The sequence below is a fragment of the Psittacula echo genome, assembly GCF_963264785.1.
Source record: "Psittacula echo genome assembly, chromosome: 21".
Lineage (NCBI taxonomy): Eukaryota > Metazoa > Chordata > Aves > Psittaciformes > Psittacidae > Psittacula > Psittacula echo.
Window position 1 is genome coordinate 3,867,424 of NC_137757.1, and position 26,858 is coordinate 3,894,281.

General features: G+C 54.7%; 1 protein-coding gene across 1 annotated transcript in view; it reads left to right on the forward strand.

Annotated features, from left to right (window-relative positions):
* SDC3 (syndecan 3) overlaps positions 1-26,858 on the forward strand; it is a gene marked incomplete at both ends in the record, with an annotated part of 34,964 nt that overhangs the window by 5,534 nt on the left and 2,572 nt on the right. The window contains 2 exons of the mRNA XM_080632528.1: positions 24,849-24,966; positions 25,705-26,312. Of these exons, the coding sequence (XP_080488654.1) occupies positions 24,849-24,966; positions 25,705-26,312 (726 nt within the window). The remainder of the gene's footprint in view (positions 1-24,848; positions 24,967-25,704; positions 26,313-26,858) is intronic.

The window sequence follows — 26,858 nt, forward strand, 5'->3', positions numbered from 1 at the left end:
GAGGAGGAGGGGAATGAAGCTGCTCCGTGAGCCGCGCTGGTCAGGCTCAATAGCTGCTGAGCAAGGGCGTGTGGTCCCAAGCACGGGTTCGGCGCGGTGTGGAAGTGATGCTCGTGTTAGCGGTGTCGAAAGTGCATCCCCGGGCTGCGTTCTGGGGGAAGGGAGTGGGAGTTTGGGTCCAAAAGGAGCTTTTTTTTTGGATAAAAATCTGATTTGTTTCACATTCTCTGCAAGGGAAGCTGGAACCGAACAGAAGCTCCTGTGTTCCTCTCCCACCCCAGAGCAGTTTTCCCTGCAGAGGCAGTGAGTGATGCTGGCATAGAGCATGCAAAAGGCTTTACTACCCCAACCTAGGTGTCAAGTCCACCATTTCCAGTACATTTAAGGCAATTTGGGGTCCAGTGGGCTCCTAATAACTTGTTTAGCTGTTTTCTGTCCTGGGGATGTCTGTTGGGTCCAGTGCTGCCAACTGGGAAAGATCTCCATGAAGATTAATCAGAGGAAGCTGGAATAATGCATTTGCCTCCCAGTTTGGAGGCTTTTTGCCAAGTAGCATCATCGAGCCTTTAATGTTCCTTCTCCATGCATGGTTCCATGTGTGTTTGCTCCACGTGAGGTGAGGGTGTCGTGGGAATCTCCTGCCATTGGTGACAGTGTTGAAAAGCCAGAGCTGAGTGTCACAGGAGGAGGTGCTTATGGAGAGCATGGGGAGGAGGAAGGGACGGGCACTTCAACCTCCCCAAGTCCTGGCTCTGGCCCAGTGGAAAAAGCCAGAGCTGCCAGGTATTTGTTGATGAACTGGGATGGTTTTTATGCAGCTTTGGTGGGAGCTGCTCCAATTGAGAGCTTCCCTTTTTTGGAGGTGCTGGGACACATCCGCGTGTCCCCATCCATGGCTTTGGGGTGCTTTGGTCCTCAGCTGGCATCACCGCTCCCTTTGGCACCATCTCCTCCAGGATAAATCATAGGATCCCAGACTGGTTTGGGTTGGAAAGGACCTTAAAGCTCATCCAGTCCTAACCCTCTGCCATGGACCTTAAAGCTCATCCAGTCCTAACCCTCTGCCATGGGCAGCGACACCTTCCACTAGAGCAAGCGGGAGATCCTGGTGTTAATTAGCCTGGTGTTAATTAGGGAGTATGCTGATATGTATTTTCTAATCAGGGTGTTGAATGAGGACCTGGGCATCAGAGGCACCAAGTGGAATGAGCTGGGATGAAATAGGGTCCTGTGCTGGGTTTAGTGGCTGTGGTGCATCATCATCCCACCGGGCTCCCTGGGTACCCACTGGAGATGCTGGAGCTGCCCTGGGCTGGGATGCTCTGGTGAGTGGAGCTGCCTGGATGCAGCTCCTAGCATCCGTGATGGGTTGTTTCTGTTCACCAAAGTTTGGGCTCACTTTGCAGACAACCAACCTCAAGCTGTGTCTGTAGCAGCCGAAACGAGACCCACAAACAGGCTGCAATGTGAGGATTCCAGTTGGTATGAGGAGAAGGGGAAGAAGAAGCCTGTCCGGGCTCTGCATGCATCAATCTAGCTTCAAATGAGCCACAATCCGAGAGGAGATTGGAATCATACCAGCTGTAAAGAGAAGGCAACAGGCAGGGTCTGAAGGAAGCAATAGCTTTGTCTCCTGCCTCCCTCCCACCAGAGCTGAGAGATGGTTTGGGTCTAAACAGTGATTTTTGGGGCTGTCTCCTCAGGGTGCTCCCTTCCAGCCTTTGAGCACTTGAACTAAAAGCAGCAGGGTTGGAACTGAGGGGGATGAACCCCCTGGGCTCCTCGTGTGACTGACAAGTGTCTGGTACAAGGAGTGTTTCTGGCTTGGTTTTGTGTTGGTTGCTTTCTAAGGAGGTTTTTCTTGCTGGTGCCACCATCCTGATGTGATGCTGAGGATGCGGCTGGAGCCCTCCTGGCTGTAAAGCACCCACTGGTACAGGAGAGGGTCCCAGCGACCCAAATGTGGGCTTTTCCTTGTGACCCAGCTCCAAATTCCCTGTTTCTCTTGCCAGCTCCAGTGGGAGCAAAGAATGCATCTGCAGCAATTCCCGAGGGCTGCGCATCCCAGTGCTGTAACCCCTGCAGGAAAAGCAGGACTGAATCCATGCCGGGTAGCTTCATCATGCCGGCGAGCTGGGACAAGGAAGGGCTCAGTTGCTTTCCATGGAGCAGGATTAGGGGGCAAAGCCCCCACGCTCCCAACCTGCTCCTCATCTCATCCCATCTCGTACCAGTGGGGTTTTGCATCCCTGGCTCAGGAAACGGTGGCTGCATCCCCCTCCCCATCCATCTCCCTTATTTGCCCTCCTCCAGCCGCAGCATTCAGCCTGATGGGCTGTATTCAAGTCAAGACGTGAGCAGGACGAGCTGCCAGCAATTAGGCTGGGCCCTCCCCCAGCAGTGTGGGAGGAGCGGGGCTGGGGCCAGGCGTTGAGGAGAAGGGGCCGTTTCCTCCCTCCTGCTCCACTTTGGATGCTCGGAGCAGGTGAGGGGCAGCGTGGGCTGAGTTTCCCTTCCCGTGGGAAATGCTGTTGGTGAAATGGGTTGGGTTCAGCGCCTGGGTTTTTGGATGGGAGCCTCTCAGCTCTGTGTCCTCCTTGCTCCAGATTTGGCCCAAAACCCTCCGAATTGGATGCTGAAGATGGACCCTGCATCAGGGCCTGCAGGGACAGGCCAAGGGGAATGGCTTTAACCTGCCAGAGGGGAGACTGAGATGAGCTCTTAGGCAGAAGCTCTTCCCTGTGAGGGTGCTGAGGCGCTGGCACAGGGTGCCCAGAGAAGCTGTGGCTGCCCCATCCCTGGCAGTGTTCAAGGCCAGGTTGGACACAGGGGCTTGGAGCAAGCTGCTCCAGTGGAAGGGGTCCCTGCCCGTGGCAGGGGTTGGAGCTGGGTGAGCTTTAAGGTCCCTTCCAAACCAGGCTTGGATTCAATGATCCTAAATCTCTGTCCAGCAGTTGAGCATCCTGCATCATCTCTTCCACAGCAGTGCAAGGGACCAGTGGTTTTGGGGCCTATTGGATGCTCAGCCAGCACCCACTCCCCTGCATCAGGCATGGGCTGGATCTCACCTCTCCCGATGCAATTCCAGCTGCTGCCAGTGAGTGCAATCAGTTTGCCTCCAGCTATAAATATCTCAGAGAACAGCAAAGCTCCCAAAGGGTTTAGGCACTATCTATAGCGGTCTGCAGTGGAAAGACATCTTATCTTGCATGGGTGGTGGGATTCCCTTATGGGAATGGGGGGGAAGGAGATAACACAATGGTGGAGGATGATGACTTTCCATGTGGATACGGGACTGGATCCTCTCCCTGAGGCCAGCGTCCTGGTCCTTTTGCTCCCTGGCAGCACTGAGTTGCTCCGCTCCGGGTCTTGCTTATGCCGAGCATCAGGAGAAGTTGCTGTCTGAGTGCAGAGGAAAGGAACATAAAACATTTATAGCCCTTGAAAATTGCCAAGGAAATGTCTGTCTGTTAAAACAGCGCAGCAATTAGAGGGGAAAACAAGATCACCAACCCAACAACGCGCTTTGTGTTATTCCAGCTCTTTTCCGAGTGCTTCCCATCCTCAGCTGGGGCTGTAGGATCCGTGCCTCCTCCTCCCCCACCACTGTGGCTCCAGAGGATGGGACAAGCTCTAACCCCCCTCCCATAACCCAACCTCCTCCAGCTCCAACCCCTGCCACGGGCAGGGACCCCTTCCACTAGAGCAGCTTGCTCCAAGCCCCTGTGTCCAACCTGGCCTTGAACACTGCCAGGGATGGGGCAGCCACAGCTTCTCTGGGCACCCTGTGCCAGCGCCTCAGCACCCTCACAGGGAAGAGCTTCTGCCTAAGAGCTCATCTCAGTCTCCCCTCTGGCAGGTTAAAGCCATTCCCCTTGGCCTGTCCCTACGGGCCCTTGGCCAAAGCCTTGACATGAAATGAAAGAGCACCAAGAAGTTAATCGGGTTCCTTCTTGTTTCTGGTGTTTGCAGTGGTGCTGGAGCAGGATTGGTGCCACCTGAATGTCTCTGGATGTTGTTAATTAGGGAGCTCCGAGCTTGAACTTCCCCAAATGCCTTGGCCAAGTGCAGAGGGATTTATGGTGTGTGAATGACCCCTTCGCGGGGTGAGGATGGGGCAGGAGGAGAGGGAAAACAGCCGCTCCCACAGAAACAGGACCAATCCTGCCGTAAGGGGAATTTCGATGGTACTTTGCTTGACCCAGTGCCTTCCAGGGGAAAATGATCCCCATTTCCCCAGCGGGCAGCAGGGTCAAGCTCATTTGCTCAAGCCTTGCACTTCCCTGCCTATAAATCAGTGCTTTGGTGGGTTTTCATGGCTCCTCCTTTCCTTCTGCCAAGGCTTTAACCCGGCTGAGGACCAGAGCTGCTGCTTTGAGGCAGGAAGATGGAGGTTGAGGGCCCACTGTGGTTGTGGTGCTCCCAGGGTTTGCCTACACCGGATGGATGGCTCTGGGCACAGCATGGCTGGAGCCTTGTTTGTATGGGAAAGAGGAAGTAAAAGCCCAGGAGGGGGAATCTGAGGAGCAAGAGCAGGTCTGGGTGACCCGGGCAGGATGGTGCTGGGGCACAGTGGGTTCTGCTGCAGAAAACCCCATTTTCCTGGAGCTGATGGTTCCACTGGGTGTAGGAAAGTGGGATAATAGAAAGAACCTGTTGTGAGGAGAAGCTGCCCTGGGTTGACCTGAAAACCAAGGGTCAGTTGGTGTTTCAGGCTGATAAAGGGCTTGATTTTCTGGTTGCTTTAGCAGGGATGTGCCTTTCCAATGCCATCACCCCAGCAGTGAAACCTAGGACAAAACATCTTCCTCTTCAGTGAAACTGAAACTCTGAGTCTGTTTCCTTCCCCACTGAGCTGTGAGAGCTTCTCAGGGTCTCGTTTTCCAGCTTTCCTACTTATTTAAGGCTGGAAATGCTTTTCCAGGCACAAGGAATCCCTCGACTTGTGGAGCTGAGGCTTGGAGGAAAACATGGTGTGTGGTGGGAGATGGTCACTGTGTGGAGAGGTTCTTCCTTGCTCTGTACAGAGGCCAGAAATATCTCCATAGAGGAGAAGCTGGGTATGGATGAAACAATCCTCATGGCTTCTCCTGCTGAAATCCTCTGGGATGAAGCTCTCCCTGCTTTATTTTGCATTCTGGTCTGATGGTTTTGGGTTGTGGGTGAGAAGTTGCAGGGTTTGAAAGGGTGAGGCTGGGTCCTGGGTGTCGTTGGGTGGTTTGCTGTGGGATGCTGGTATGTTTGACAGTCCTGCACAGGGATGCTGGTACCCGTCCCGGTGCAGGGTTGCTGGTACCAGTCCCGGCGCAGGGATGCTGGTACCCGTCCCGGCGCAGGGATGCTGGTACCCGTCCCCACGCAGGGGTGCTGGTACCCGTCCCCACGCAGGGGTGCTGGTACCCGTCCCCACGCAGGGGTGCTGGTACCCGTCCCCACGCAGGGATGCTGGTGCCCGTCCCCGCGCAGGGATGCTGGTGCCCGTCCCCGCGCAGGGATGCTGGTACCCGTCCCCCACAGGGATTCTGGTGCCCGTCCCCACGCAGGGATGCTGGTGCCCGTCCCCACGCAGGGATGCTGGTGCCCGTCCCCACGCAGGGATGCTGGTGCCCGTCCCCGCGCAGGGATGCTGGTACCCGTCCCCACGCAGGGATGCTGGTGCCCGTCCCCACGCAGGGATGCTGGTGCCCGTCCCGGCGCAGGGATGCTGGTGCCCGTCCCCGCGCAGGGATGCTGGTACCCGTCCCCACGCAGGGATGCTGGTGCCCGTCCCCGCGCAGGGATGCTGGTGCCCGTCCCCACGCAGGGATGCTGGTGCCCGTCCCCACGCAGGGATGCTGGTGCCCGTCCCCGCGCAGGGATTCTGGTGCCCGTCCCCACGCAGGGATGCTGGTGCCCGTCCCCGCGCAGGGATTCTGATGCCCGTCCCCACGCAGGGATTCTGGTGCCCGTCCCCGCGCAGGGATGCTGGTACCCGTCCCCCACAGGGATGCTGGTACCCGTCCCCATGCAGGGATGCTGGTACCCATCCCCACGCAGGGATGCTGGTACCCGTCCCCACGCAGGGATGCTGGTACCCGTCCCCACGCAGGGATGCTGGTACCCGTCCACACGCAGGGATGTTGGTACCCGTCCCCATGCAGGGATGCTGGTATATTTGACTGTCCTGCTCTCGGGATCCCGGTATATTTGACAGTGCATTGACTAACCACTGAGTGAGGTTGTTCCTCACCTGCTTCCAGGACTATATTCGAGAGCTGGTTGAAGTGGGTTTTATTTTCACTCTACAATACAAAGTCATTCTCCAGTGGCAGAGACTGGAAGCCCTGAATAGCTCTGAACAAATAGAACGTGTCAGGAAGGGCTGTTTCCACCAGAAAGCTAAAGCTGCTTTTAATCTTTACTACTATAGGAAAGATGGGAGCAGAACCCTTCTTCCTGCCTGGATATTTGTTGAGCGCTGCCCAGGCTGGGGGCAACAACAGGCTGTGAAATAAGTATCGGCATTCCTACCCTTGGGAACTCCCGGTTGCCATCCTCAATTCCAAGCTGCAAGCAAACCCTACGAGCAGGAAGAAGCTCAGCAGCAATAGATTATGTTTGGGTTTTCTTGTGTTAACTTGATGGAAAAGGCCGTGTTTGTACAGAAACCAATTAGTTTGTGCAGTCCTTAAGGGAAGGAGCATCCCAGAGGCACCGGTAAAAGCTGCTTGTGTTATGTTCAGTGGTGCAAAACCGCTTATGAACTCAAAAATAGCATGTGCGGGGTGCGTGGGGGTCTCTGTGCCACGTGCTCGGTGCTGGAAGAGCCTTGTGCTGGTGGGCCCTGGAACGGCAGCGAGGAGCAGGAGATGGAGATGTGAGGAGCTGAGCCCCAGCATGTGACGTGTGGGAAGTGGGGCCTGACCTTGCTCAGGGTCCACAGCAAGTTGCAATGAGTCTGTGATTAAACCCACCAGCGGCTCCGAGCCCATCAGCCCCTTCCCATATAGATCCCACTGCCGGCAGAGCTCCGGAGGCGCCGGCAGCCATCGCATCCCCCGGGAGCTGCTGGTTTGGGTGTGAAACCCGGGGTTTGCGTCAAAAGCGGGACTCCCAGCCTATTTCTGCTCTTCCCGTGGGGGTGGGTTGCTCGGGGAGGGGGGGGCTGAGCCGAGCCTGCTGCAGCCATGGAATGCACCCACATCCCACCGGGATGCGGGAAAGTAGGTCGTGGCCGTGCTGGCGTTGCGGGCTCCGTCCTACATATGGAAATAGGGTCTATTTCTGGCTGCTCGCATGACTGCAGGTTCAGGCGGCTCGGAACAACCTCTCACCCTCCATCGGGCACATCCCAGTGGTGCTGTGGGGCCCTGTGCCTGTGTCCGGTCCTGTTTCCATCTCTGGAGTGAGCAGCGGATGCTCGTGGGTCTGCAGTTGTGGGATGAAGCTTTGGGATTGCCTCCCTCTCCATCCAACACATCCCCCTGTTCCTGGGGTGGGTGCTGAGCTCCATCCCTGCCTGCAGCGGGCACTTGAGCAGCAGTGCCTGGAGGATCCCAACCCAGCTCCCTGCTTCCCAATGTTTTGGGGGTTTTTAGTTCCTTTTAGTGGTCAGGCAGGAAAATCCCACTGAAGCTGCATTTGTGAAGCATGAAGCTTGTCTGGGATGAGACGGGGCATCTCTCTTCTCTCTCCATCCCCATCAAGGGGCTGCATGTCCCTCCGGCGCTTCCCCTTTAACCCAGCTCTGGATTACTCCTCCAGGCTGGAGCCCCTCTGGAGATTGCGGCACGTTTGCATTTGGCAAGCGCAGCATCTTAATCAACATCCATTCCAATTTCCATGACAACTCCAGGGAAGGTGGGCAGTGACTCCTTCCACCGAGCACACACCAGCTCGCAACCACCCCAGCCTAGCGGTCAGCAACGCATCCCCCTCGATGCACTATTCCCAATTAAACGCCATAAGGAAAAGGGCTGTGTGGGAAAAGGGGCCCTTCCTTTCTTCGTCAGTGGTTTGGGGGGCATGCTGGTGGAGGAGTCGATATCAGTCTCCAGCTGCCTGCAAGAGGCTTTAATCTATTCCCAATTAATCATTATTAGGAGGTTCATTAGCTGTGGCTCAGTGTGAGAAGGGATTGGGAGAGGCAACAGGGCTCCAGGAACTGAACTGCAGCGGTTGTAGGGGCAGGTGGGTGATGGGTTTCATGGTGTCAGGGTAGCAACAGCTTTTCTCCTTCCTGTGCCACTTACACATGGCAGGAATGAAGCATCCCCACAACCTCCCTGTGTTTTCATGCATTTATTGCCATTTCCATGGAAGCTTCCAGGATCCCTAAAATGATGCTGAGAGTAGGGAAACTGAGGCAGCGAACGGGAGGGAGAGGAGGTGGGAAAAGGAGGATGGTTTGTAGGGCTGGAGAATCCTCCCTTTAAGAGCAAAGGGGCTGAGATCTGCCCCTATAGCCATCCTCTTCTCACCCCAGCCCATCCTCAGAGGCTCAGTGTTCCTCTCACCACCTTAATGACCACAGTTAAACCAATCCTGGGAAATGAAGTGGCATTTAAAGCACAAAATAAGGTTAAAAAGAATCCCACAATTGCTTTTCGTGGTCACTAAAAGGCTTTTTCCTCCTGCGGCTGCCTCTCCTGTGGTTTCAGTGGAGCATCCCCTGGCATGGAGACAGCACCCTGGCTCACCGAAGCCACCCCATGCTCCCCAAGGGGCTATTTGGGGGAGTTCAGATTTCTCCTTTATCTCTTTAGCGGGGGGAGAAAACAGTTGTGGTGCATCTGACCTGTGCCAATATCACCTACAAGTGGCACAACTCACTCCATGGTGCTCTCCATGGAGGGAGCGACATGATGGTGGCCTCCGATAAGGGGGATTTCTGCCTCCTGAGTCACTCTGGCTGGGACGGAGCATCATGTGCCTGAAGGCAGAAGAGGTTTTCAGCCTGGATCAAGGTCCTGGGCTCTATCCCCATGTCCCCAAATAACCGTGCTGAGCTCATCCCATCTCTGCCGCTCCTTGGGAGGGCTGAGCCCGGCTGCTCCCCATGGGAAACCTCATGGAAAAGAGATTTGAGGTGTGGTGTGGCCGGTTCCCGTGTCGCGCCTCTGTCTGGGGGTGATTTCTCTTGGCACAGAGGCGTTTCTAGACCAAACCTTTCCTTCCACAAGCAGCTCTGAGATCATTTTCTTCCTCCCGTAGCACAATTGAGCATTGTCCTCCCTATTCCACTGAAAATTAAGGAGGGGACACGAGCTAAAACACTGTGGTCCCCTTCTCGCCGTCGACACAACTCCACAAGCATCCCAAAGCCTTTCCCCCTTTTTCCCTGGTAGAGGAGGGGATCTCCAGGTCATAGGGACCAAATCTACGCTGCTGGTGCCTGCCTGCATCTCAGTGCTAGGACCAGCCCAGCCTGGTGGATGGGCGGGAGGGCTGGGGCTGCGCTTGGCTGGCTTTTGAAAAGGGTAATTGCTCTTTTCCTTGCCTTTTCATTGTTAGCAAAGGGCTGTTATCTGAGCAGGCAGGGAACAAGCTGCCGCTTGGCTGGAGGGAGCCTTTCAACCCGACTGAAATGAGGCTTCAGGGCTGAGAATTGGGGCACAAAGAAATAATACCTTCATTTCTTTATCTGAGCCATTTGTTTGAGCCATTTCTTCACTTGAGCTATGACCCAGCCCAAAGCGGGAGCCGGAGCTGGCCTGGTATTGCTTGGGAAGGGTGAGGAAGGGTGTAAAGAGGTTCCTCTGAAGCCAAATGCTGCTCCTGGGAGCCCATCTGGATGCGCAAAGAGGGTTCTGAAGGGTCCTGGTGTTGCACTACGAAGCCCATGATTAGCTCCCTATGGGATGCTGGTGGGAGCAGAGGCTCCCTCTGCTCCAACCAATGGGTATTTATGAGCATCTCACTCACCCACCCACTTCAGCACAGCACCCACTGCTCACGCTGTGCTTCTCCTCCTCTGTACACACAAAGACACCCCAAATACCCCATTATCCCCATCTGGGAGTCCCGTGGCATCACCCATGGAGCCAGCACAGATGGGGATGTGCCATTAACTCATCTTTGGAGCCCATCTGCTCGGTGTCCTGGTGCTGGCTGCGCTTTGCCAAGTGCCCATGAGTCACCCGTGTGGGGTATTTTTACCTCCATCGCTCCAGGCTCCCGTGTGGCACATCTCCCTCCACAGATTCCCTCTTTCCCCTCCTTAATTAATGGAAACCATCCAGGTGTGTAATAATAGCGCCGGGTGACCTGTATTTTGCACACTCTGCATTGTAATTAGGAGCTGGAGCACAGAGACTGTGGAAACCTTTCCTGGCTATAATTAGGGAGAGAAAACCAGGGATTTTTTTAATCCATGGTGGGAAATGCAGCAGGTGAGGGCCTGGATCTGGCCCTGCTGCCTCCCACCCACTCCAGCAGCTTCCATCTCTCTTGCACCATCCCAAGGCGTGGATATACCTTGGTTGGTAGGTTTTATATATATATATATATAATGGATATACCTTGGGATATACCTTGGTTGGTTGATTTTATATATATAATGGATATACCTTGGGATATACCTTGGTTGGTAGATTTTATATATATAATGGATATACCTTGGGATATACCTTGGTTGGCAGGTTTTGCATATATATAATGGATATACCTTGGGATATACCTTGGTTGGTAGATTTTATATATATAATGGATATACCTTGGGATATATCTTGGTTGGTAGATTTTATATATATAATGGATATACCTTGGGATATACCTTGGTTGGTAGATTTTATATATATAATGGATATACCTTGGGATATACCTTGGTTGGCAGGTTTTGCATATATATAATGGATATACCTTCGGATATACTTTGTGTGGTAGGTTTTAAGCCTAGAAAGGGCTGTGAAATCAAGTCAGAAGGGTTTATGCAGCTCCTTCAGGCTTGTTCCAACAGCTCCACGTCCTTATGAGGGAAAACACCCCATGCGCATCTCCTGCCTGTGTTTAGGGAAGGTTTGGACCAGACCTGCCAAGGTTAGGAGCAAGATGGAGAATGACCGAACCTGTCTCCCAACAGGGAGCTCTGGGGAGGATGCTCTTGGTTGGGGACCACTCTCAGGTTGCACCTTGACTCCTGCCTTGCTCTGGCTGGTTAAGCAGTGGCTGTAATTCCCTTTAATCCTCACAGACAGGCTCCTGCTGCCACTTCACCTGCACCATGGACCTTCACCACAGGCGGCCCCGCACCGGCAATCGGCTTATGGAGATAAAGCCAAGGGGACAGGAGGGACAAAGGGAGGTGGTGGGGTTTTGGGGTTTCAGTGTCCAGCCCAAGAGGCTCAGCTTGGTCCTGGTGGGGTTTGGGGGCCAGGGAGAGCAGAGCTGTTGCCGCTTCCCACAACCAGGGCTGGATGTGACCCCAAACCCAGTGCAGCTGGATGGTGTAAACCACTTCATTTCCTATGGGGAGAGGAGGGGACACCCTCTTCACAGCAGCCACGTTCAGATGTATCCCCTGGTTTTTGTTCTGGCTGATGTCAATGCGCCTTCCCCATCCCTGGGTTTGATGCCTCAGTCTGAAACCTTGTCCTTGAGGATGCCAATGCGCAGTAGCGAGCGCCAGAGGTTCATGATAACCAGGTGCTAAAAATAGAGCTTTTTATCTACAGACACGTGTCCTTGTGCCTTTTGGGAAGCAGGCACGAGGAAAGGCAGAAGCGGAACTGGGATGAATGGGAGCTCCAGGCTGCTGGGGGCAATGTGGGCATTGGGGTGCTCTTTGGGGTGCTGATGCTTGTGGCTGTAAGGAGGAGCAAGGGACATTCCTGCTCATTTCCGAGGTTATGGTGTGAAGTTGATGGAGAGGTGACTTCCAGCCAGTTTCCCTATGGGTGAAAAGGGAGTGCAGGTGCCTGGATAAGCCTGGCAGAGGGATAGAAATTCCTGACCCCTTTGGTCAGACAAGGGTTGCCCACCCATCGCAGCGTTGCAATGGATGCTGCTCGCTTCTGCCGCCTCCTTGCTGTCATTTTAGCACTGAAGCCTCCCCAGGTAAATCCTCCATTTTATTACACCATAAAAACCCATCAGACGCAAAGGCAGGAGGCTTTATGCTGCCCTCCCCCCATGGCACCAGCAATCCGTAGGGATCTGAGTGCCCAGTGAGGGCTCCGGGTAATCCCTTCGCTATTGCATCCTTAATCCTCACCCTGTCCCTCGCTGAACCGGCCTTGGGGCAGAGGAAGGGAGCAAGAGGCGAGCTTGGGTTTGCTTCCGAGTGCTGGGTGAGGGTGGTGCCATGGCCAAACCTGCTGCTGGGGTTGTGTTGCAGCAAGGTGCATGTGTCCTTGCACAAAGGGGAGGCTGGAAGGGGTACCAGCCACTGCTGTCCCCAGTGGGAGAGAGAGATCCTGGACCTGGAGGATCTGGGAGCCTGATTTGCAGGAGCAGCACCATTTCAGCCTGGAATCTGGGATCTGGGCACCCATAGAGAGTCATTCTGTGGGAACACAGTCCCCTGTCCATCCTCTGTGCTGCACCCCAATGTTTCATAGAATCATGGAATGGTTTGGGTTGGAAGGGACCTTAAAGCTCATCCAGCCCCAACTTCTCCCATGGGCAGGGACACCTTCCACTAGAGCAGCTTGCTCCAAGCCCCATCCAGCCTTTCCTTATTGCTACAGTGCCCCATCCCCAGTCTGAGCATCCAGATGCGCTCTCAGCACTGAGCTGGGTCTCCTGCTCTCCCCATCCACAGCTAAATAGCCGAGGGGACCTGGATGCAGCCAGGCAGCTGCCTTCACCCAAGGTTCTGGCCTTGCTTTCCCACCTTGCTTGCACCCAAGCCTGGCTGCTTCCTTTGCATGCAAACCATGTCTCACGGCTGGAGCATCATTTCTGGTGCTGGGTGGGCACCCAGGCCTTGAGCCCTGTACAGGGCTGGGAATGTGGTGGGAAGACCACCAGCAGCCATGAAAACAGAGAGAAGGCAGCAGGGTTTTTAACCTAAATCCTTGCCTTTTGAAGGGTTTTGTGGCGGGGTTTTAGCAGCAGCCGGGCGAGTCGTAACCTTGTCACTGCTCTGCTGAGCAATAGCAGTGGGGGACCTGGCCGCTTGCTCCAGTCAGAGGAGGGATCAATGGAAGCGGTAGTCGGAGGGGTGGAAGCGTGACAGTGGAAGGGATGTGAGCGCGAGGAGGCTGGCGGGGAGAGGCCGAAGCTTTTATTAGAGCAACTGATATGGTTGGGGGGAAAAAAGCTCCAAAGCAGATAAGCTTTTGCGCTCGCGAGTCTTTATTCAGGTCCTAAATAGAAACAGCTCAGTCAGATCACTGGGTTTATTTTAATCAATTTTAGATCTGGATAACAAAAAGGGAAAAGAAAAAGGCTGGAGAGCTGGAAATAGCTTTTTCATGGTGGTTTTTCCTCCCTTTTTTTTGCTTCCTGGGGAGCCCCATCCCTGCAGCAGGGCTGGACAGTGCTGTGAGTGCATCAGGAACGCTGCTGGACCAGGTCATGGCCCCAGCACCTCCAGACACAGCAGTTTTTGGCTTTCTACATCCCCTGAGGACAAGGTCGTGTGAGATGGAGACCAGGACTCCTTGATCCTCTCCCAGGCTTGTGGGGAGATGCTGCCCAGTTGCTTTGTGACTCAGCTTCCCCACCTGAATGGCAGAGAGGATGCTGGCCCTACAGCTTACAATCGGGGAGGTCTGTGTCACAGCAGGATGCTGCTGTATCCATGGGATGAAGAGTGGTCCCTTTGCATGGCTCCTTCTGCACTGCTAATCCTCTTGAGGGGTGATGTGGAAGCCTCCAGCTGGGCTGTGGGGTCTGTCCCCACTCCAGCATGGGCCTGTTGTAAGTGCACAACAGTGATTGTCCCCTGGGTCATTGCAACCCCACTCTGACCCTGCAGGTGGGATGCTTCGAGGTGCCCAGGCTGGGGATGTTGAACTCTGTAGGCACCAGGGATTTGTCTTCAGCCATTGCCAGGATTCCTCCATCCATGGTGGACATCAGCTTCCAGCTGCTGGAGATCTCCTTTCCTTGGCAAACACAGCATTTCCCCTCCTAAAGAGAAGGGAATTGATGCTGGGTGTCTGTCCTTGCTGGTGCACCCTGGGCACAGCACCCAGCACCTATAGGGCATGGTACTCAGCACCCAGCCTGTCTTCTCTGCTGGTGGCACGGTGTTGCCCTGGGCTCTTGCAAGTGCTGGGCTGCTTGGTAGCTGTTGCCTTAAGGCCACTGGTTTTCATCCCCATGGGGATGCTGAAAGGCTGCCGTCCCGCTCACTGTATCAGCCACAATTATCCTCAGAAAGGCTGCATGGAAAAGGCTTGTTTAGTTACACTGCATTAGGAGGACTTCATCTCAGGGCAGGAAACAAGGAGGCTTGGGCTGTATAAATATTTGAACAACTCCTTCCAGTCACGTAACCCCCTTTCACACATCCACTCATCACGTGCAGGCAGGATACCTTGAATCGCTTCCCACTGCATGGCAAAAGCCTTCAAATCCCCCATTCCCAGTGTGAGGACGGCAAGAACACGAAGTGGTTTTGTCCATTGGCAGAAGCTTTGCTCATTTATAAGGCTTGAAACCTTCAGCTCTGTTATTTTCTTGGTAAGCTGAGCCCTGCAGTGTTTCCTGGGCAAGGACAAGTAACCGGAGATGGGCAACGCTGAGGTCAAGGTTCTGGTCTCCAACAGATCTGAGCATTTGCTTTCATTGGGAAACCTTACCTTCAGTGGCACGGTGCAGAGCCTAAGCTATTCCGTATGGGACACATCGGGAACCAGGTCCTGGTGTCCTGGAGGTGGCTGCTTTTGGCGTGACCACATTGCAGGGGCCTGTCCCATTGCTCCTGCAGCCAGTGGGACCTTTGGGACCATGTCTCCTGCCTTTGCACAAAGCAGAGTCTGAACAGATGCAGAGTTTGAAGAGATGCAGGTGCTCTCCTGTGCAGGGAAAGTTGTGCTTTCAAAGCTGTGTATTTATTGTCTTTGTCACACACCAGGTTTCACTGCTGAACGCCTCTGGATGCGGAGGGGAGCGCAGCCACTGAACTGAAGGGGCTGGTGCTGTTGGAAGGGAGATTGATTCCTTTTCCAGACGAATAACTGCAGCAGATAAAGTTCAGGGTGGATAAATATAGGTTGAGGGCTTTTGTGTGTGGATTAGAAAGAGGAAATACCTTTTTTCTCCCTCAATTGAGTTGCTCCAGTGGTGATCTGCTGCGTGTGGGAAACGTCAACCTGCTCCTGAGCACTTCTGGAGGGAGAGAGGTTCATTTTGAAGCTGGAAAATGAAGTGAATTGGATGATTGCGTCTTGCCCAGAGGGGCTGGATAGAAACAGGATGCAGCCCCAGACAGCCTATTGGCCTTTCCCTGCTTTGTGGCATCACCTCTCCTTCCTGGGCATGGGCAGTGAGGGCAGGGAGTCCGATGTGAGCTCCCCACCCTGCTCTAATTCTCATAGGAGAGCTGAGTGATGAGACAAGACAGCAGGAATTGGGTTACTCTTGGTGGTGAGAAGCTCTTCCACGTGCACTGGGAACCACTCACTGTTTGCAAGGAGCCTGAGCTGGGGTTTTCACACGCCTTTTGCAGTGCTAATACCTGGTTGCTCTGAATCTAATCATGCATTGATCTATTTTTAAGGTGCAAAAAAAAATGTGAGTATTTAAGTGTCAAGCAAGAAACACTTGGTGTTTGCACGTCTTTCAAGTGCTGGTTGATTAACTCTCTCAACACCCCCGAAATCAGGTGCATTCCCCCAGTGATAGTGGCACATCAGTCCCACCAAATCACTGCACCTCACTAGGAACCTGATGTCCCCAGTGTTATCCCTATACCTCAGTTACTCCACGTGCTCTTCCCCCATCCCTTCTGGGTTTTGCTTGGGAGTCTTGTCCTCATGGATGGTCTTGACAAGGATTAACCCCCCCCTTGCCAGGGTCTATTCTGGCTTAGGGGCTTGGAATAAATAGAGGAGTCGGGAGCGCAGCGCATGCAAACCTTGCTCCATCCCAGCCTTGCTTGTAATGCACTGGGCATTAAATGCTTGTGTCTCAAGGACTGGCGCCACCATCACATTTTGTTAGTGCTGCTGCTGCCTCCTCAGTGCTTTAACACAGAAGAGCTGAGAAACCCAAGCAGGGAGGGAGCAGGGATTAGATTTCCCCTGCTCCAGCCATGCAGTGTGGCTGGTGGAGAACAAGGAGGCCAGTGTCCGAGATGCTGTGCATCCAGCCATCCCCACACCTATTTGATTCCACCCTTTCTGCTTGTTGTGGATTAAAACTGAACCAGGTGGTGCACAAACACTCCATGAGGCTCATGGCATCGGGTGCATGGTGGTGGCTTTTCTCTGTCTGCTGTGTCCATCCTTCCCTGGGCATGAAGAAGGGAAGGGAATGAGCTCCTACTGGCAGCAAATAGGGTGGAAAGGGGAGGGAAAGCTCTCTCCCTATCTGAGACTCCTCACTCGGAGCTGGTGTGCCTGTGGGGATGCTGGTGTTGCCCTCGGGTGACCTGGGAAGCATGTAATCAACCCAACCATCTGGCTGGGGAGATTTGGGTGTGTGGAGGAGCTCAAGCTGTTGCCAAACCCCCCCTAGCTCTCAGCAGGGCTCGTGCTCAGCTGTGGCCAGGGCTGATGGGGGCTTTGAATCTGCGTGACCAAAAGGAATCTGTGTTCCTAAAGGAACAGGACAGTCCTTGGGAATGGAGAAACCCCCTTATGAGGCCGAAATAACCTCATTTTCATCATTTACTTTCAGAGACATTAATTTTCATTTACCCTCGATGGTCAATGGACAGGAAGGTGGTGAAGGTGTTAAGTGGGAGTAATTCGTTCAGGTCCTCACCAAAAGCCTCTCAGGTGTAATTAGGAGAGTAATTCAGAGAGGAGGCTGCTCCCCAGCAAGGTGCAACACCCAGTACATCCCCACCCATGTGTCCCCACAGCTCCTCATTATCGAGTCTAAGAGGAGGGAGCTCTGAAAGGAGCCTTTGTGGAAGGTGAGAAAAGCTCCAGACAGTTTTGCATGTTAAGCTGCAATAGGATTATGGAGCAGAGCAAATTAAATCAATTCTGTAATGACTGGGAGGAATTCCTGCTGATGGCAGCAGCTCCCGAGCCCTGGGAAGGAAATGGTGGATGGAGCCCACCATGAGCATCCATGGACGCTGGTCTGGGGGCTGTAGGCATCGTGCTGGGTATTCCTGGGGCTGCCTGCGTCGCCATGGCAATGGGCAATCCCATGGGAATTAATGAGTCTGGAGCACACTGAATCCTTCGGTGTGGAAAAGGGATCAGCCTGGCCAGGCACAGTGGGAGGTGGAGGAGGCAGAGCTGGACGTGCAGGCAGCCCGGCTGCCCAAGACCATCCCTGCCCTGCAGCCTGGCCTGGTTCTGCTCCATCCCATGCAGGTGGTCTCTGTTTCCCATCCAGGTGAGCAGGATGCTCTGGGTATAAGGACGGATGGCACCGTCGGTTTGGGATGTGAGTTGGGTATCACGGTGCTCCAGGCTGTGGCATGGGACTCTCCCCTCTTCAGGGGTCTGCAGAGCCTGGCTTTGGCTTTTCCCTATGCTGGCTTATCCAGGCTTGGGGAACCTCCTGCTCCACTCCTGCATCTGCAGACAGCATCGTTCCCAGCCAAATGCTCCATCAGCTCTGGCCAAACCCACAGCTGTGGGGAGAAGGGCCATGCTTCGACACACTGAGGATGCAGCAAGAACCAAACACAGTGATCCCAGGGGTGCTTAGGGCTTGGGGAGACCCCAAGAAGCCATCTCATTGCCTGATGCAATCCCAGCTGATGCATGGCTGCTTTGTGCTTCTTCCCCAGGGATTTACATGCAGCAGGAGGTGGGGACTTGTGCTTTGTGCCTGGTTTGGTTTTCTCCTCCATGTCCCCGGAGGTAAGAGCGCAGCGTGCTGGGAGATGAGGTGTTAGCAGCAATCCACCTTGTCAGGAGGTTTGCTGTTTTTCATGCCAGCCCTGGCTCGGGGATATTTACTGTGTAACGGGTAGGATCTGGCACTAATCCATTGAAGAACTGGGATAAAGAATGACAGTGGAGACAGACGATCCCAAGGAGGAGGAGGAAGAGCTGAGCCTGGTTTAGGGTACCTAGGCCTGGCAGTTCATTATGTGATGATTAAACGCTCCCAAGCGTATGTGTCCGAAGGCAGGTTTTGGGATGTGGCTGTTCCCAGCCTGGCTCCTCGCAGCGTTGCCTGCGTTGGCAGTGGAGAATCGATACAAAGCCAGAATAATTGCTGCTCCTTGCTAAATGTTAATGATTGTTTTACTTGCATAAAATAACGGGCTTATTAAATCAGAATGCGCTGGGGTTTCGGCAGCTGTTGTGCAGGGGTTCATTAATCAGAGAAAGAATGAAGTTACACAAACAACCTGGCTGCTGCTTGTGCGAGCTCACGCCACAGTCTGCAAGTTGGCTGCGAGCATCACCCCCTCCCTGCTTTCCATCAGCATCCTGCACCCCAAACTGCCTCCTAACCCAGGCTTTACCATGGGCATCCCCATCTCAAGCAGCTTTGGTGGCCTCCAGCATCAATCCATGAGCAAAATGTTGGCTGGGGCTGACCATGCTGGGACATGGAGGTCTTTTCCCAAAGCAGCAGGTCCCCGTGCCACTGAGATGCTGTCTGGAGCAGCTTTCCAACAGGTTTATTTTTAACTTACAGCCTTGGATCCAAGAGTGGAAATTCAGTGATTTTTTTTGGTCTGTAGTGGGAAAAGAATTGTGGAGTCTTTAAGGCTCAGAAACAATGTTTTCATTCCAGCTTTATGTGCAAGTGAATATTATTTCAACTGTTTATAGTATCACTAAATCACATGTTGTGACGAGCTATTGAGGTTTGCTGTATAAAACACCAGAAAAGCGCTTTCAAAGGGTGATTAATTGAAAATATCCTGCAGAAAACAGCAAAGAAATAATCGACGCTTTTCCTGCGACATGGTCTCTGTTTTCCCTGGAGAAAACGGTTTTCAGCCCCCGATGGATTACTGACCCTGGCTGCGTCCTTCCGAGCTCTCCCACACGGTCAGAGTCAGCATCTCCCTTGGATGACACAGCCCAGCATTCCCTTTGCTGTTTGCATCTCTCCATCCTGGCCAAAGCCAGTCCCTGCCCATCTTGTCCTCTCCTCCTGCCTTTGCAGCATGCAGAGCAGTGGGTCTGCTGCTGGGACCAGGGGTTTGGGATTCCCAAAGCTGGCTCAATGGGTTGAAATGCAAACAGAACGTTGAGACTTTGCCTTTTTGGCTTTGCTGTTTGTTTTGCAAGCAGGGTAGGCAGGGGATTGGGTGCAGAGGCAAGTGCCTGCGCTTGGCACCAAGGAGTAGGGAGGGATGGGATGCAAGCCAGTCCTTGTGCTCGCCTTCACAACCCTGTCCTGTTCTCTAGGCTGCCTTCACACTGGTTCAATCTTCCTTCTCTTTGCCCACTTGTTGGGATGTGGAGCAAGCTGGTCCCTGCGTCCCTGCTGATGCGCTCCACAAGCATCCTTTCCCCTGCCTTGGCCTCATCTCATGCCCTAGAGTTGTGCTGAAGGCCTCTGGATGGCCGTGGGCATCCATGCCATTGGATAAAATCACCTTCATCCCCAGCTTTCTATGCCAGGTCTCTCCACAGCAGGAGCCTCCTCATCTCAAACCCCATTTGTGGTGCTGGGGACTGCAGTTGGACCAGTGAGAGGATGCATATGGACGCTTTGCTTCTGGAATTGCTCAGCTCTGCTCTCCATGCACACTGCCCATGAGCCTTACATGTATGCCAGGGAAGGGACTTTGCCACCTCGCTTTGTCCCCCATCACCACCCGCCTAACCTCTGGACATGAACCAAACCTGCATCCCAGCTGCCTTAGAAACCACCAAATTCCAGCTCTTTTTATGTCCCTTCTGATTCCCTCAGGGAAAACTCTTGCTTCTCACAGCCAGGGAAGTTAGAAACATCCACAGCCTTCAATCACACCCAGAGTGGGGCAGAGAACACCCCCGCCAGGGCTGCTGTGGTGTGGGGAGATGCTCTGACCCCCTGCAAGTCTCACAGGCAGTGGATGCTGGAAATCGAGTTGGGATTTCTCTCCCTATCAGGACCATTCCCCAGGAGCTCCTCCATGGTTTTGGAGGCAACTTTCCTCCCCACCCTGCTGCCCATCCCGTCAGGTCATTCAATTCCTCCTTCCCCATGACCCCTCATAGGGAACAGACCCCAGACCTGGATCGTGTGGATGCGCTGGAGGACACCACCCATCACCCCGCACCAGCCAGGGATGCATCGCCATGGAGGAGGCGGTTTCCATGGCGACCGTTGCTATGCTGATGGCTACTGGTAAAGGACCTGAGAGCATCCCAGGGAGGTTCACCAACCAGCCTCTCCCCGTGGTTAAAGATGAATTGATTTATAAGGTTCCCTTCCTCCTGGTGTGAAACCCAGCCACTCAGCAGTGAATATTGCTTTCTCAATGGCAGCACATTTTGGGTTTGATGTTTAGGGCAGGTTTAGGGGTTTAGCCCTGCCATGGAGCGGGAGCACCCTAAAAAATGTAACACCCTAATGATGCTGCGAGGGTTGGAGCAGCTCTGCTCTGGAGCTAGGCTGAGAAAGCTGGGCTGGGTCAGCCTAGGGAGAGAAGGCCCCTTAAAGGGAGACCTTAGAGCAGCTCCAGGGCCTAAAGGGGTTGCAAGAAACCTGGAGAGGGGCTTGGGACAAGGGCCTGTAGGGACAGGCCAAGGGGAATGGCTTTAACCTGCCAGAGGGGAGACTGAGATGAGCTCTTAGGCAGAAGCTCTTCCCTGGGAGGGTGCTGAGGCGCTGGCCCAGGGTGCCCAGAGAAGCTGTGGCTGCCCCATCCCTGGCAGTGTTCAAGGCCAGGTTGGACACAGGGGCTTGGAGCAAGCTGCTCCAGTGGAAGGGGTCCCTGCCCGTGGCAGGGGTTGGAGCTGGAGGAGCTTTAAGGGGCTGTGCTGCGTGGGTGAGATGGGCATAGAGGAAGGAGAGGGACTGAAGCTTCTTTAATCTCCCTGCTCAGCTCCGGCAGTCCCAGGCCAAAGGGTCAGAGCTCTCATTTGCTCTCCAAGGCTCTTAGCACAGGATATGGGTGTGATTTGTGCCGCTCCAGCCCCTTGGCTGCTGTTCCTGGCCGGTCCAGCCAAGCTGCAGGGCAGGGGCATCGAAGAGGCTGCGTGGGCATCATCTGCCCATCTTGCTCAGCCTCGTGGAAGCTATGGGACCATAAGGGTCCTTTGCGATCAAGTGGAGAGTGTCTTTGTTGTCCAAGCTTGATGTAGTGGCCTTGTCATCTCCAGAGCATCCTCTGGGTCTGGCACTTATTTTGGGTCATTTAGAGCACTGGAGGGATGTTTATTGAAATCTGACTGTCTGGTCTATGGTCTATGGAGACCGCTTTGCACCAGGACTTCCTTTTATAGCAGATCTGTGACCTTTCTGGATGTTGGAGGCCTGGAAAAAGGGCAAATGGTTGGGGTCTGGATGATGCCAGAGCTGGATCCTGGCCCAGGCTGTCTCCATGGTTGGCATGGGCTGAGCCAAAGGGATGTGGCTCCCTGTCTGGGAGGAACAGAGCCACATGGAGCAGTTCCCTTTCTGCAGGACAGTCCTGAGCATGGCCTGGTGGAGAGCCAGCACCTCGAGGGGCAATTTAAACCTTCCCACTCCTTTTTGCCTCCTATGGATTTAGACATTGCCAAAGGTGATGCAATCCCCCAGCCCAGGGGCAAGAGTGTGCTGAGCTGTTGAGTGCCTCCCTGCCAAGAGCCATTGGCTGGGAAGCTGTAATTGCAGGGATGGAGCTGCTGTCCCTTGGCATGGGGCAGGGAGCACTGGGGCCAGGATCACCATCAGAGTGGGGTCTCCTCATGCTTTGGTCTCCTCATGCTGGGGTTTCCTCTCTGCCCCGAGGAGCCTTTCTCTGCCTGGCCCAGCTTTGCATTGGGCACCCAGAGAGGGGCTACAGAGAGGATGTGGGAGTCCTGCGAGCGTGTCCTCCCTATCTCAACCACGGGCAAGGGGTGGATGTAGCTTGTGTCACTCCCAGTCCTAGGCAGGCAGGAAATGCATGGAAAACCCTCTTTTGGTGCTTCCAGTGCTCATTGGGGCAGCAGCAGCACCATGCAGCGGGGTCAGGACAGTCCTTGACACAGTCCCCCAAGGGAACAAGGGATGGGACAAGAGGAACCGGCCTCAAGCTGCACCAGGGCAGGTTTAGATGGAGCTGAGGAACAATTCCTGCCCCAGAGGGTGCTCAGGCATTGGAACAGGCTGCCCAGGGCAGGGCTGCAGTCACCGTCCCTGCAAGTGTTCACATCCCGTGGAGACGAGGCCTCAGTGCCATGGGTTAGTGGTGGCCTTGGTAGTGCTGGGAATGGTTGGACTGGATGAGCTTAAAGGGCTTTTCCAACCTGGTTGATTCTGTGACCCTATCCCAGGGAGCAGGCAGAGCAAGGGATGGATCCAGCACACCCAGGGATCCCGCCGGCAGGCTCCCTCCAACCTCGCTCCGACCTGGAGCCTGCAGGATCTGGGGTAAAGCCTGGATGGGGTTTCTCTTCCAGCCAGCTGCGCCTTTGATGCGATGGGGGCTGTGAGGGGCGGGAGGCAGCCGCAGGCTGGGAGCTGCCGGCCTGTGTGATTTGTGATTTCCTGGGCTGGCAAAAGCACTGCTCCTCTCCCCTTCATCCCATGGTGCAAGGGGGGAGCAGCCCCCTCCTTGCAGCGGGGCTGTGTGGGGCTGGGGGCATGTGGAGCATTAGGGATCTAAGCAGCCGTAAATCCGAATAAACACCAACTGTTCCCAAGATTTATTGCGTGAGCCTGACCTGACAGCATCGGGGCTGCAGCTGGGGCAGCCTGGCTGGGAGGAGGGTTATGGCGGTACCTCATGGGGCTTGTTTTGGGAACAGCCGTGTCCCAGACACCCCCATTCTGCACTGGGAACGCCTGTTGAAGCCTCACAAGGCTTTACCAGTAAGTCTTTGTGAAGCTGGATGAGCTGGGGCTGTGCTTGCTGCAGTCGGGGGGGTGCCCCATGCCTGGTCCTGGCTGTGTGGTTATGTAGGAGTAGGATGGAGGATGCTGAGTAAAGGGTTGCCCAGCATCCGTTGTTGCTTGCCCTGGTTTTGCATCACCAGCTTCCCCTGCACGCAGGAGCAGCTCAGGAGCAGCCTCCAGAGGCTTGCAGACAAGGAAGAGAAGGGAAACTCTCTGCCATCCCACATTAGGTCTCATTTCACCTCTCCTGAGCAGCAGGAATGCTGCAGCTGCATGAACATGTGCTGAGGCGCTGGCACAGGGTGCCCAGAGAAGCTGTGGCTGCCCCATCCCTGGCAGTGTTCTATGATATAAACGGCACCGATTGATGCCGATCCTCTGGAATCCACTTAGGACAAAACCTGGCTGCGTATCAATGTGCTCTGCTGCAGGCTGGCGTGCGAGGGGCAGGCGTGGGAGAGATGTCTCTCACATCAGGGGAGCTGGCTCCATAGAGCCAGGTTTGGCCCTGTGAGGTGTTTGATTGCTGTGAAGTTGTTCCCGCTGCAGTCAGCACCTCCAGGAGATGGATCCCTGCGGGGCCGGGGCACGGATCCTGCTCCCTCAGCCTGGAGGGGGTGATGGGGTTCACACAGGGCAGGTTTGGGGTTGACCCAGAGGAAAGGCTCCCAGCTGCAAACATCTGCATCCTGCTGGGGAGCCACGTGCTGCAGGTTGGAGGCTGGAGCCTTCTCAGCCTGGAGAAGAGAAGGCTCCTGAAGGGGAGACCTTAGAGCAGCTCCAGTGCCTAAAGGGGCTACAGGAAGCCTGGAGCAGGGCCTTGGGTGACACAGGGGTACATCTGCAGCACCCAGTGACTCTCCTTGGCTTGGGCACCAGGGCTGTAATCACCTCACAGCCCTTGGGAAGTGTCTTCTAGCCCCAATGCATCTTGCTCCAGCCAAGGGTTTTCTCTCCCTTGCGAGCTGCTGGGCTCCAGGAGGAGAGATGTGGGGACACAACACGAGTTAAGAGCCAATTTTCTATGTCATGGGACCTTCTGACTCCTCAAGATTGCTTTTTGTTCCGATCTGGAACGAAAACAAAGAAACCCCAACCTTCTGTCCAGAGGTAAAACGCTCCAAGAGGTGATGGGGACCCTTCAACCCCTTGATTTCAAATTTAAGCACTAACCTGCCTCCTTACATCTTGGAACATCTGATGCTATCTTGCAGATCAAAGACTCCTTGTTTGGCTTGTAATGAAGTGCCAAACTGTTTCCTTGCAACACAACCAGGAGACACTTTGATCTGCAAAACAAGATGTTTAAGAGCCCTACTAGCAAGGGCTCTTCAAGGTTTAGCTCTGTAAAGCAGTGGAATGCGTGAAGCCTGATATTGTTTCATATGGAGACTTCCCAAGCTACGGCAGCTGGGGAGCGTGTGTTACTGTCACATCTGTGCCAGGAATCACCCAAAAATCACCTAAACCCAACAATAATGAGCTGGAGAAACTGATTAATTCCCCATGAGTTTCTAAAAGCAGTTGTTGGACTTTCTCCTCCCCTTTTCCAGAGGGCTTGTTTCCATGGGGAATGTCATTGGTGTCAATGAGAGCTCCCCACATGCCGGCTTGTCTGCAGGATTTGCAGCAGTGAATGGTTTTGGGGACAAACCCACACGATTTGGGTGGTTCAGCTGCCTCTGCTCCCATGGTGTGGCTCTTCCCTGGCCTGTTGAATCCATGCATTATCCCTCGAGGGCTTTCTGGGGGTGTCTGTGCAAGCACTGGTGGGGCTGGATCTGCTCACTTGTGTCCCCATTCGGCTGCAGGCTCAGCGCTGGCGCAATGAGAACTACGAGAGGCCCGTGGACCTGGAGGGCTCCGGGGACGATGACCCCTTTGGGGATGATGAACTGGACGATGTCTACTCGGGCTCGGGCTCAGGGTGTAAGTAGCTGTGGGGAAGGGTCCTTGGTGGGACTGGAGAGGGGCTTGCCGTGGGATGTGAGGGAGGGATTGCCCTTACCTACCTCTGGAGCTGCCCTCCTGCCCTTTCCTAGGCAAAAGCAAAGGGAACTGCCCCAAAGCTGGGCTCAAGTAACTCCATTTGCCATTTCAGTCTCTGGCGCTACACGGCAGGATTAGTCCTCTGGTACAATGGCACATTGACCCCAGAGAGGCGCTTTGGCCAACACATGGGAATTTCATGGAATCACATAATCCCAGCCTGGTTTGGGTTGGAAGGGACCTTAAAGCTCATCCAGCTCCAACCCCTGCCACGGGCAGGGACCCCTTCCACTGGAGCAGCTTGCTCCAAGCCCCTGTGTCCAACCTGGCCTTGAACACTGCCAGGGATGGGGCAGCCACAGCTTCTCTGGGCACCCTGGGCCAGCGCCTCAGCATCCTCACAGGGAAGAGCTTCTGCCTAAGAGCTCATCTCAGTCTCCCCTGTTTAAGCTTAAACCCATCACCCCTTGTCCTATTGCTAGAGTCCCTGATGAAGGGTCCCTCTTCAGCACCTTTGTAAGCCCCTTTCGGATAGTTGAATGCTGCAGATTTGCTTGGTTTCAGCTGAGCCTGGAACCAGTCCCTGTTCTCATTGCTGAGGGGTGAGGCCAGGCACATTCCAGGTACATTCCAGCCCTTGGAAACGTTTCACCCTTCATTCTTCTCCCCCTGTTTCAGATTTCGAGAGGGAGTCGGGGCTCGAGACGGCCGTGAGCCTCCCCACGGACACATCCATTGCTCTGCCCACCACGGCAGCCGTGCTGCCCATCACCATGGTGCAGCCCGTGGCTACCCCCTTTGAACCCTTCCCTGCTGAGGACACCACCCCCGAGCAGACCACCAGCATCCTGTACATCCCCAGGATGACAGAGACACCAGTGATCCCCAGTTGGAAAGCAAGCACCACCAGTACCACTGCCAGCATCACCCCTACCACCATGACCACCACCACCACGACCACAGCCAGCACGACCACCACCACCGCGGCCACCACCACCACCAGCACCACCGTGGCCGCTGCCAAGCCCACCACCACCAGGAGGTTCCTGCTCCCCTTTGTCACCAAGGCAGCCACCACCCGGGCCACCACCCTGGAGACACCCACCACGGCCAGCCTCGCAACCAGCACCCCAACAGAGGTGGCCACAACGCGGCTTGTCCCCACCAGCACGGCCAAACCCAGGTCACTGCCCAAACCAACCACCTCCAGGACTGCAGAGCCCACAGACAAAAGCACTGCCTTGCCTTCCAGTCCTGCCACGCTGCCACCCACAGAAGCCCCCCAGGTAGGAGGCAGGAGCCCTTCTCACCTGCTAAAGAAGCCCTTTAAGTGGGCCATGTTGGAAGCCAAGCAATGGTGATGGGAAGCCTTTGGGATTGATCCATCCTTAGCCTGTTGCTCAGAGGGAGGCCAAAGCCATGTTGGGGTCTTCCATTCACTGCAGATTGGAAGATTTGGAGAGCTGGAGATGGGAGACTAAAGGGTGGGGGGTTTAGCACAGGCAGAGCATGGTGATGGGGCAGGCATAAGAGATGATGGGGGGCACACAGGGTATGCCATGCATTGCTGGTGCCCCCAGCTCTGCCTTGCCAGGGTTTGGTGCTTTGGGTTTGGTGCTTGGGCTCATTGCACCATTTCCCACCTTGCAGCCTGTTGCTGGGAGGCCCAAAAGCTTCACAATTCCAGCTTGATGGAGCATTTCCAGCCCGTTGGGTGTCCTGAGCAGGGGATTTAATGTGCTGCTTCATCTCTCGTTCAGAACCCCTCAGGGGCCCTTTCAAAACTGCTTTGACTGAAAGGGGGAATGATTTGTCTAAACTGGTCCCTCTTT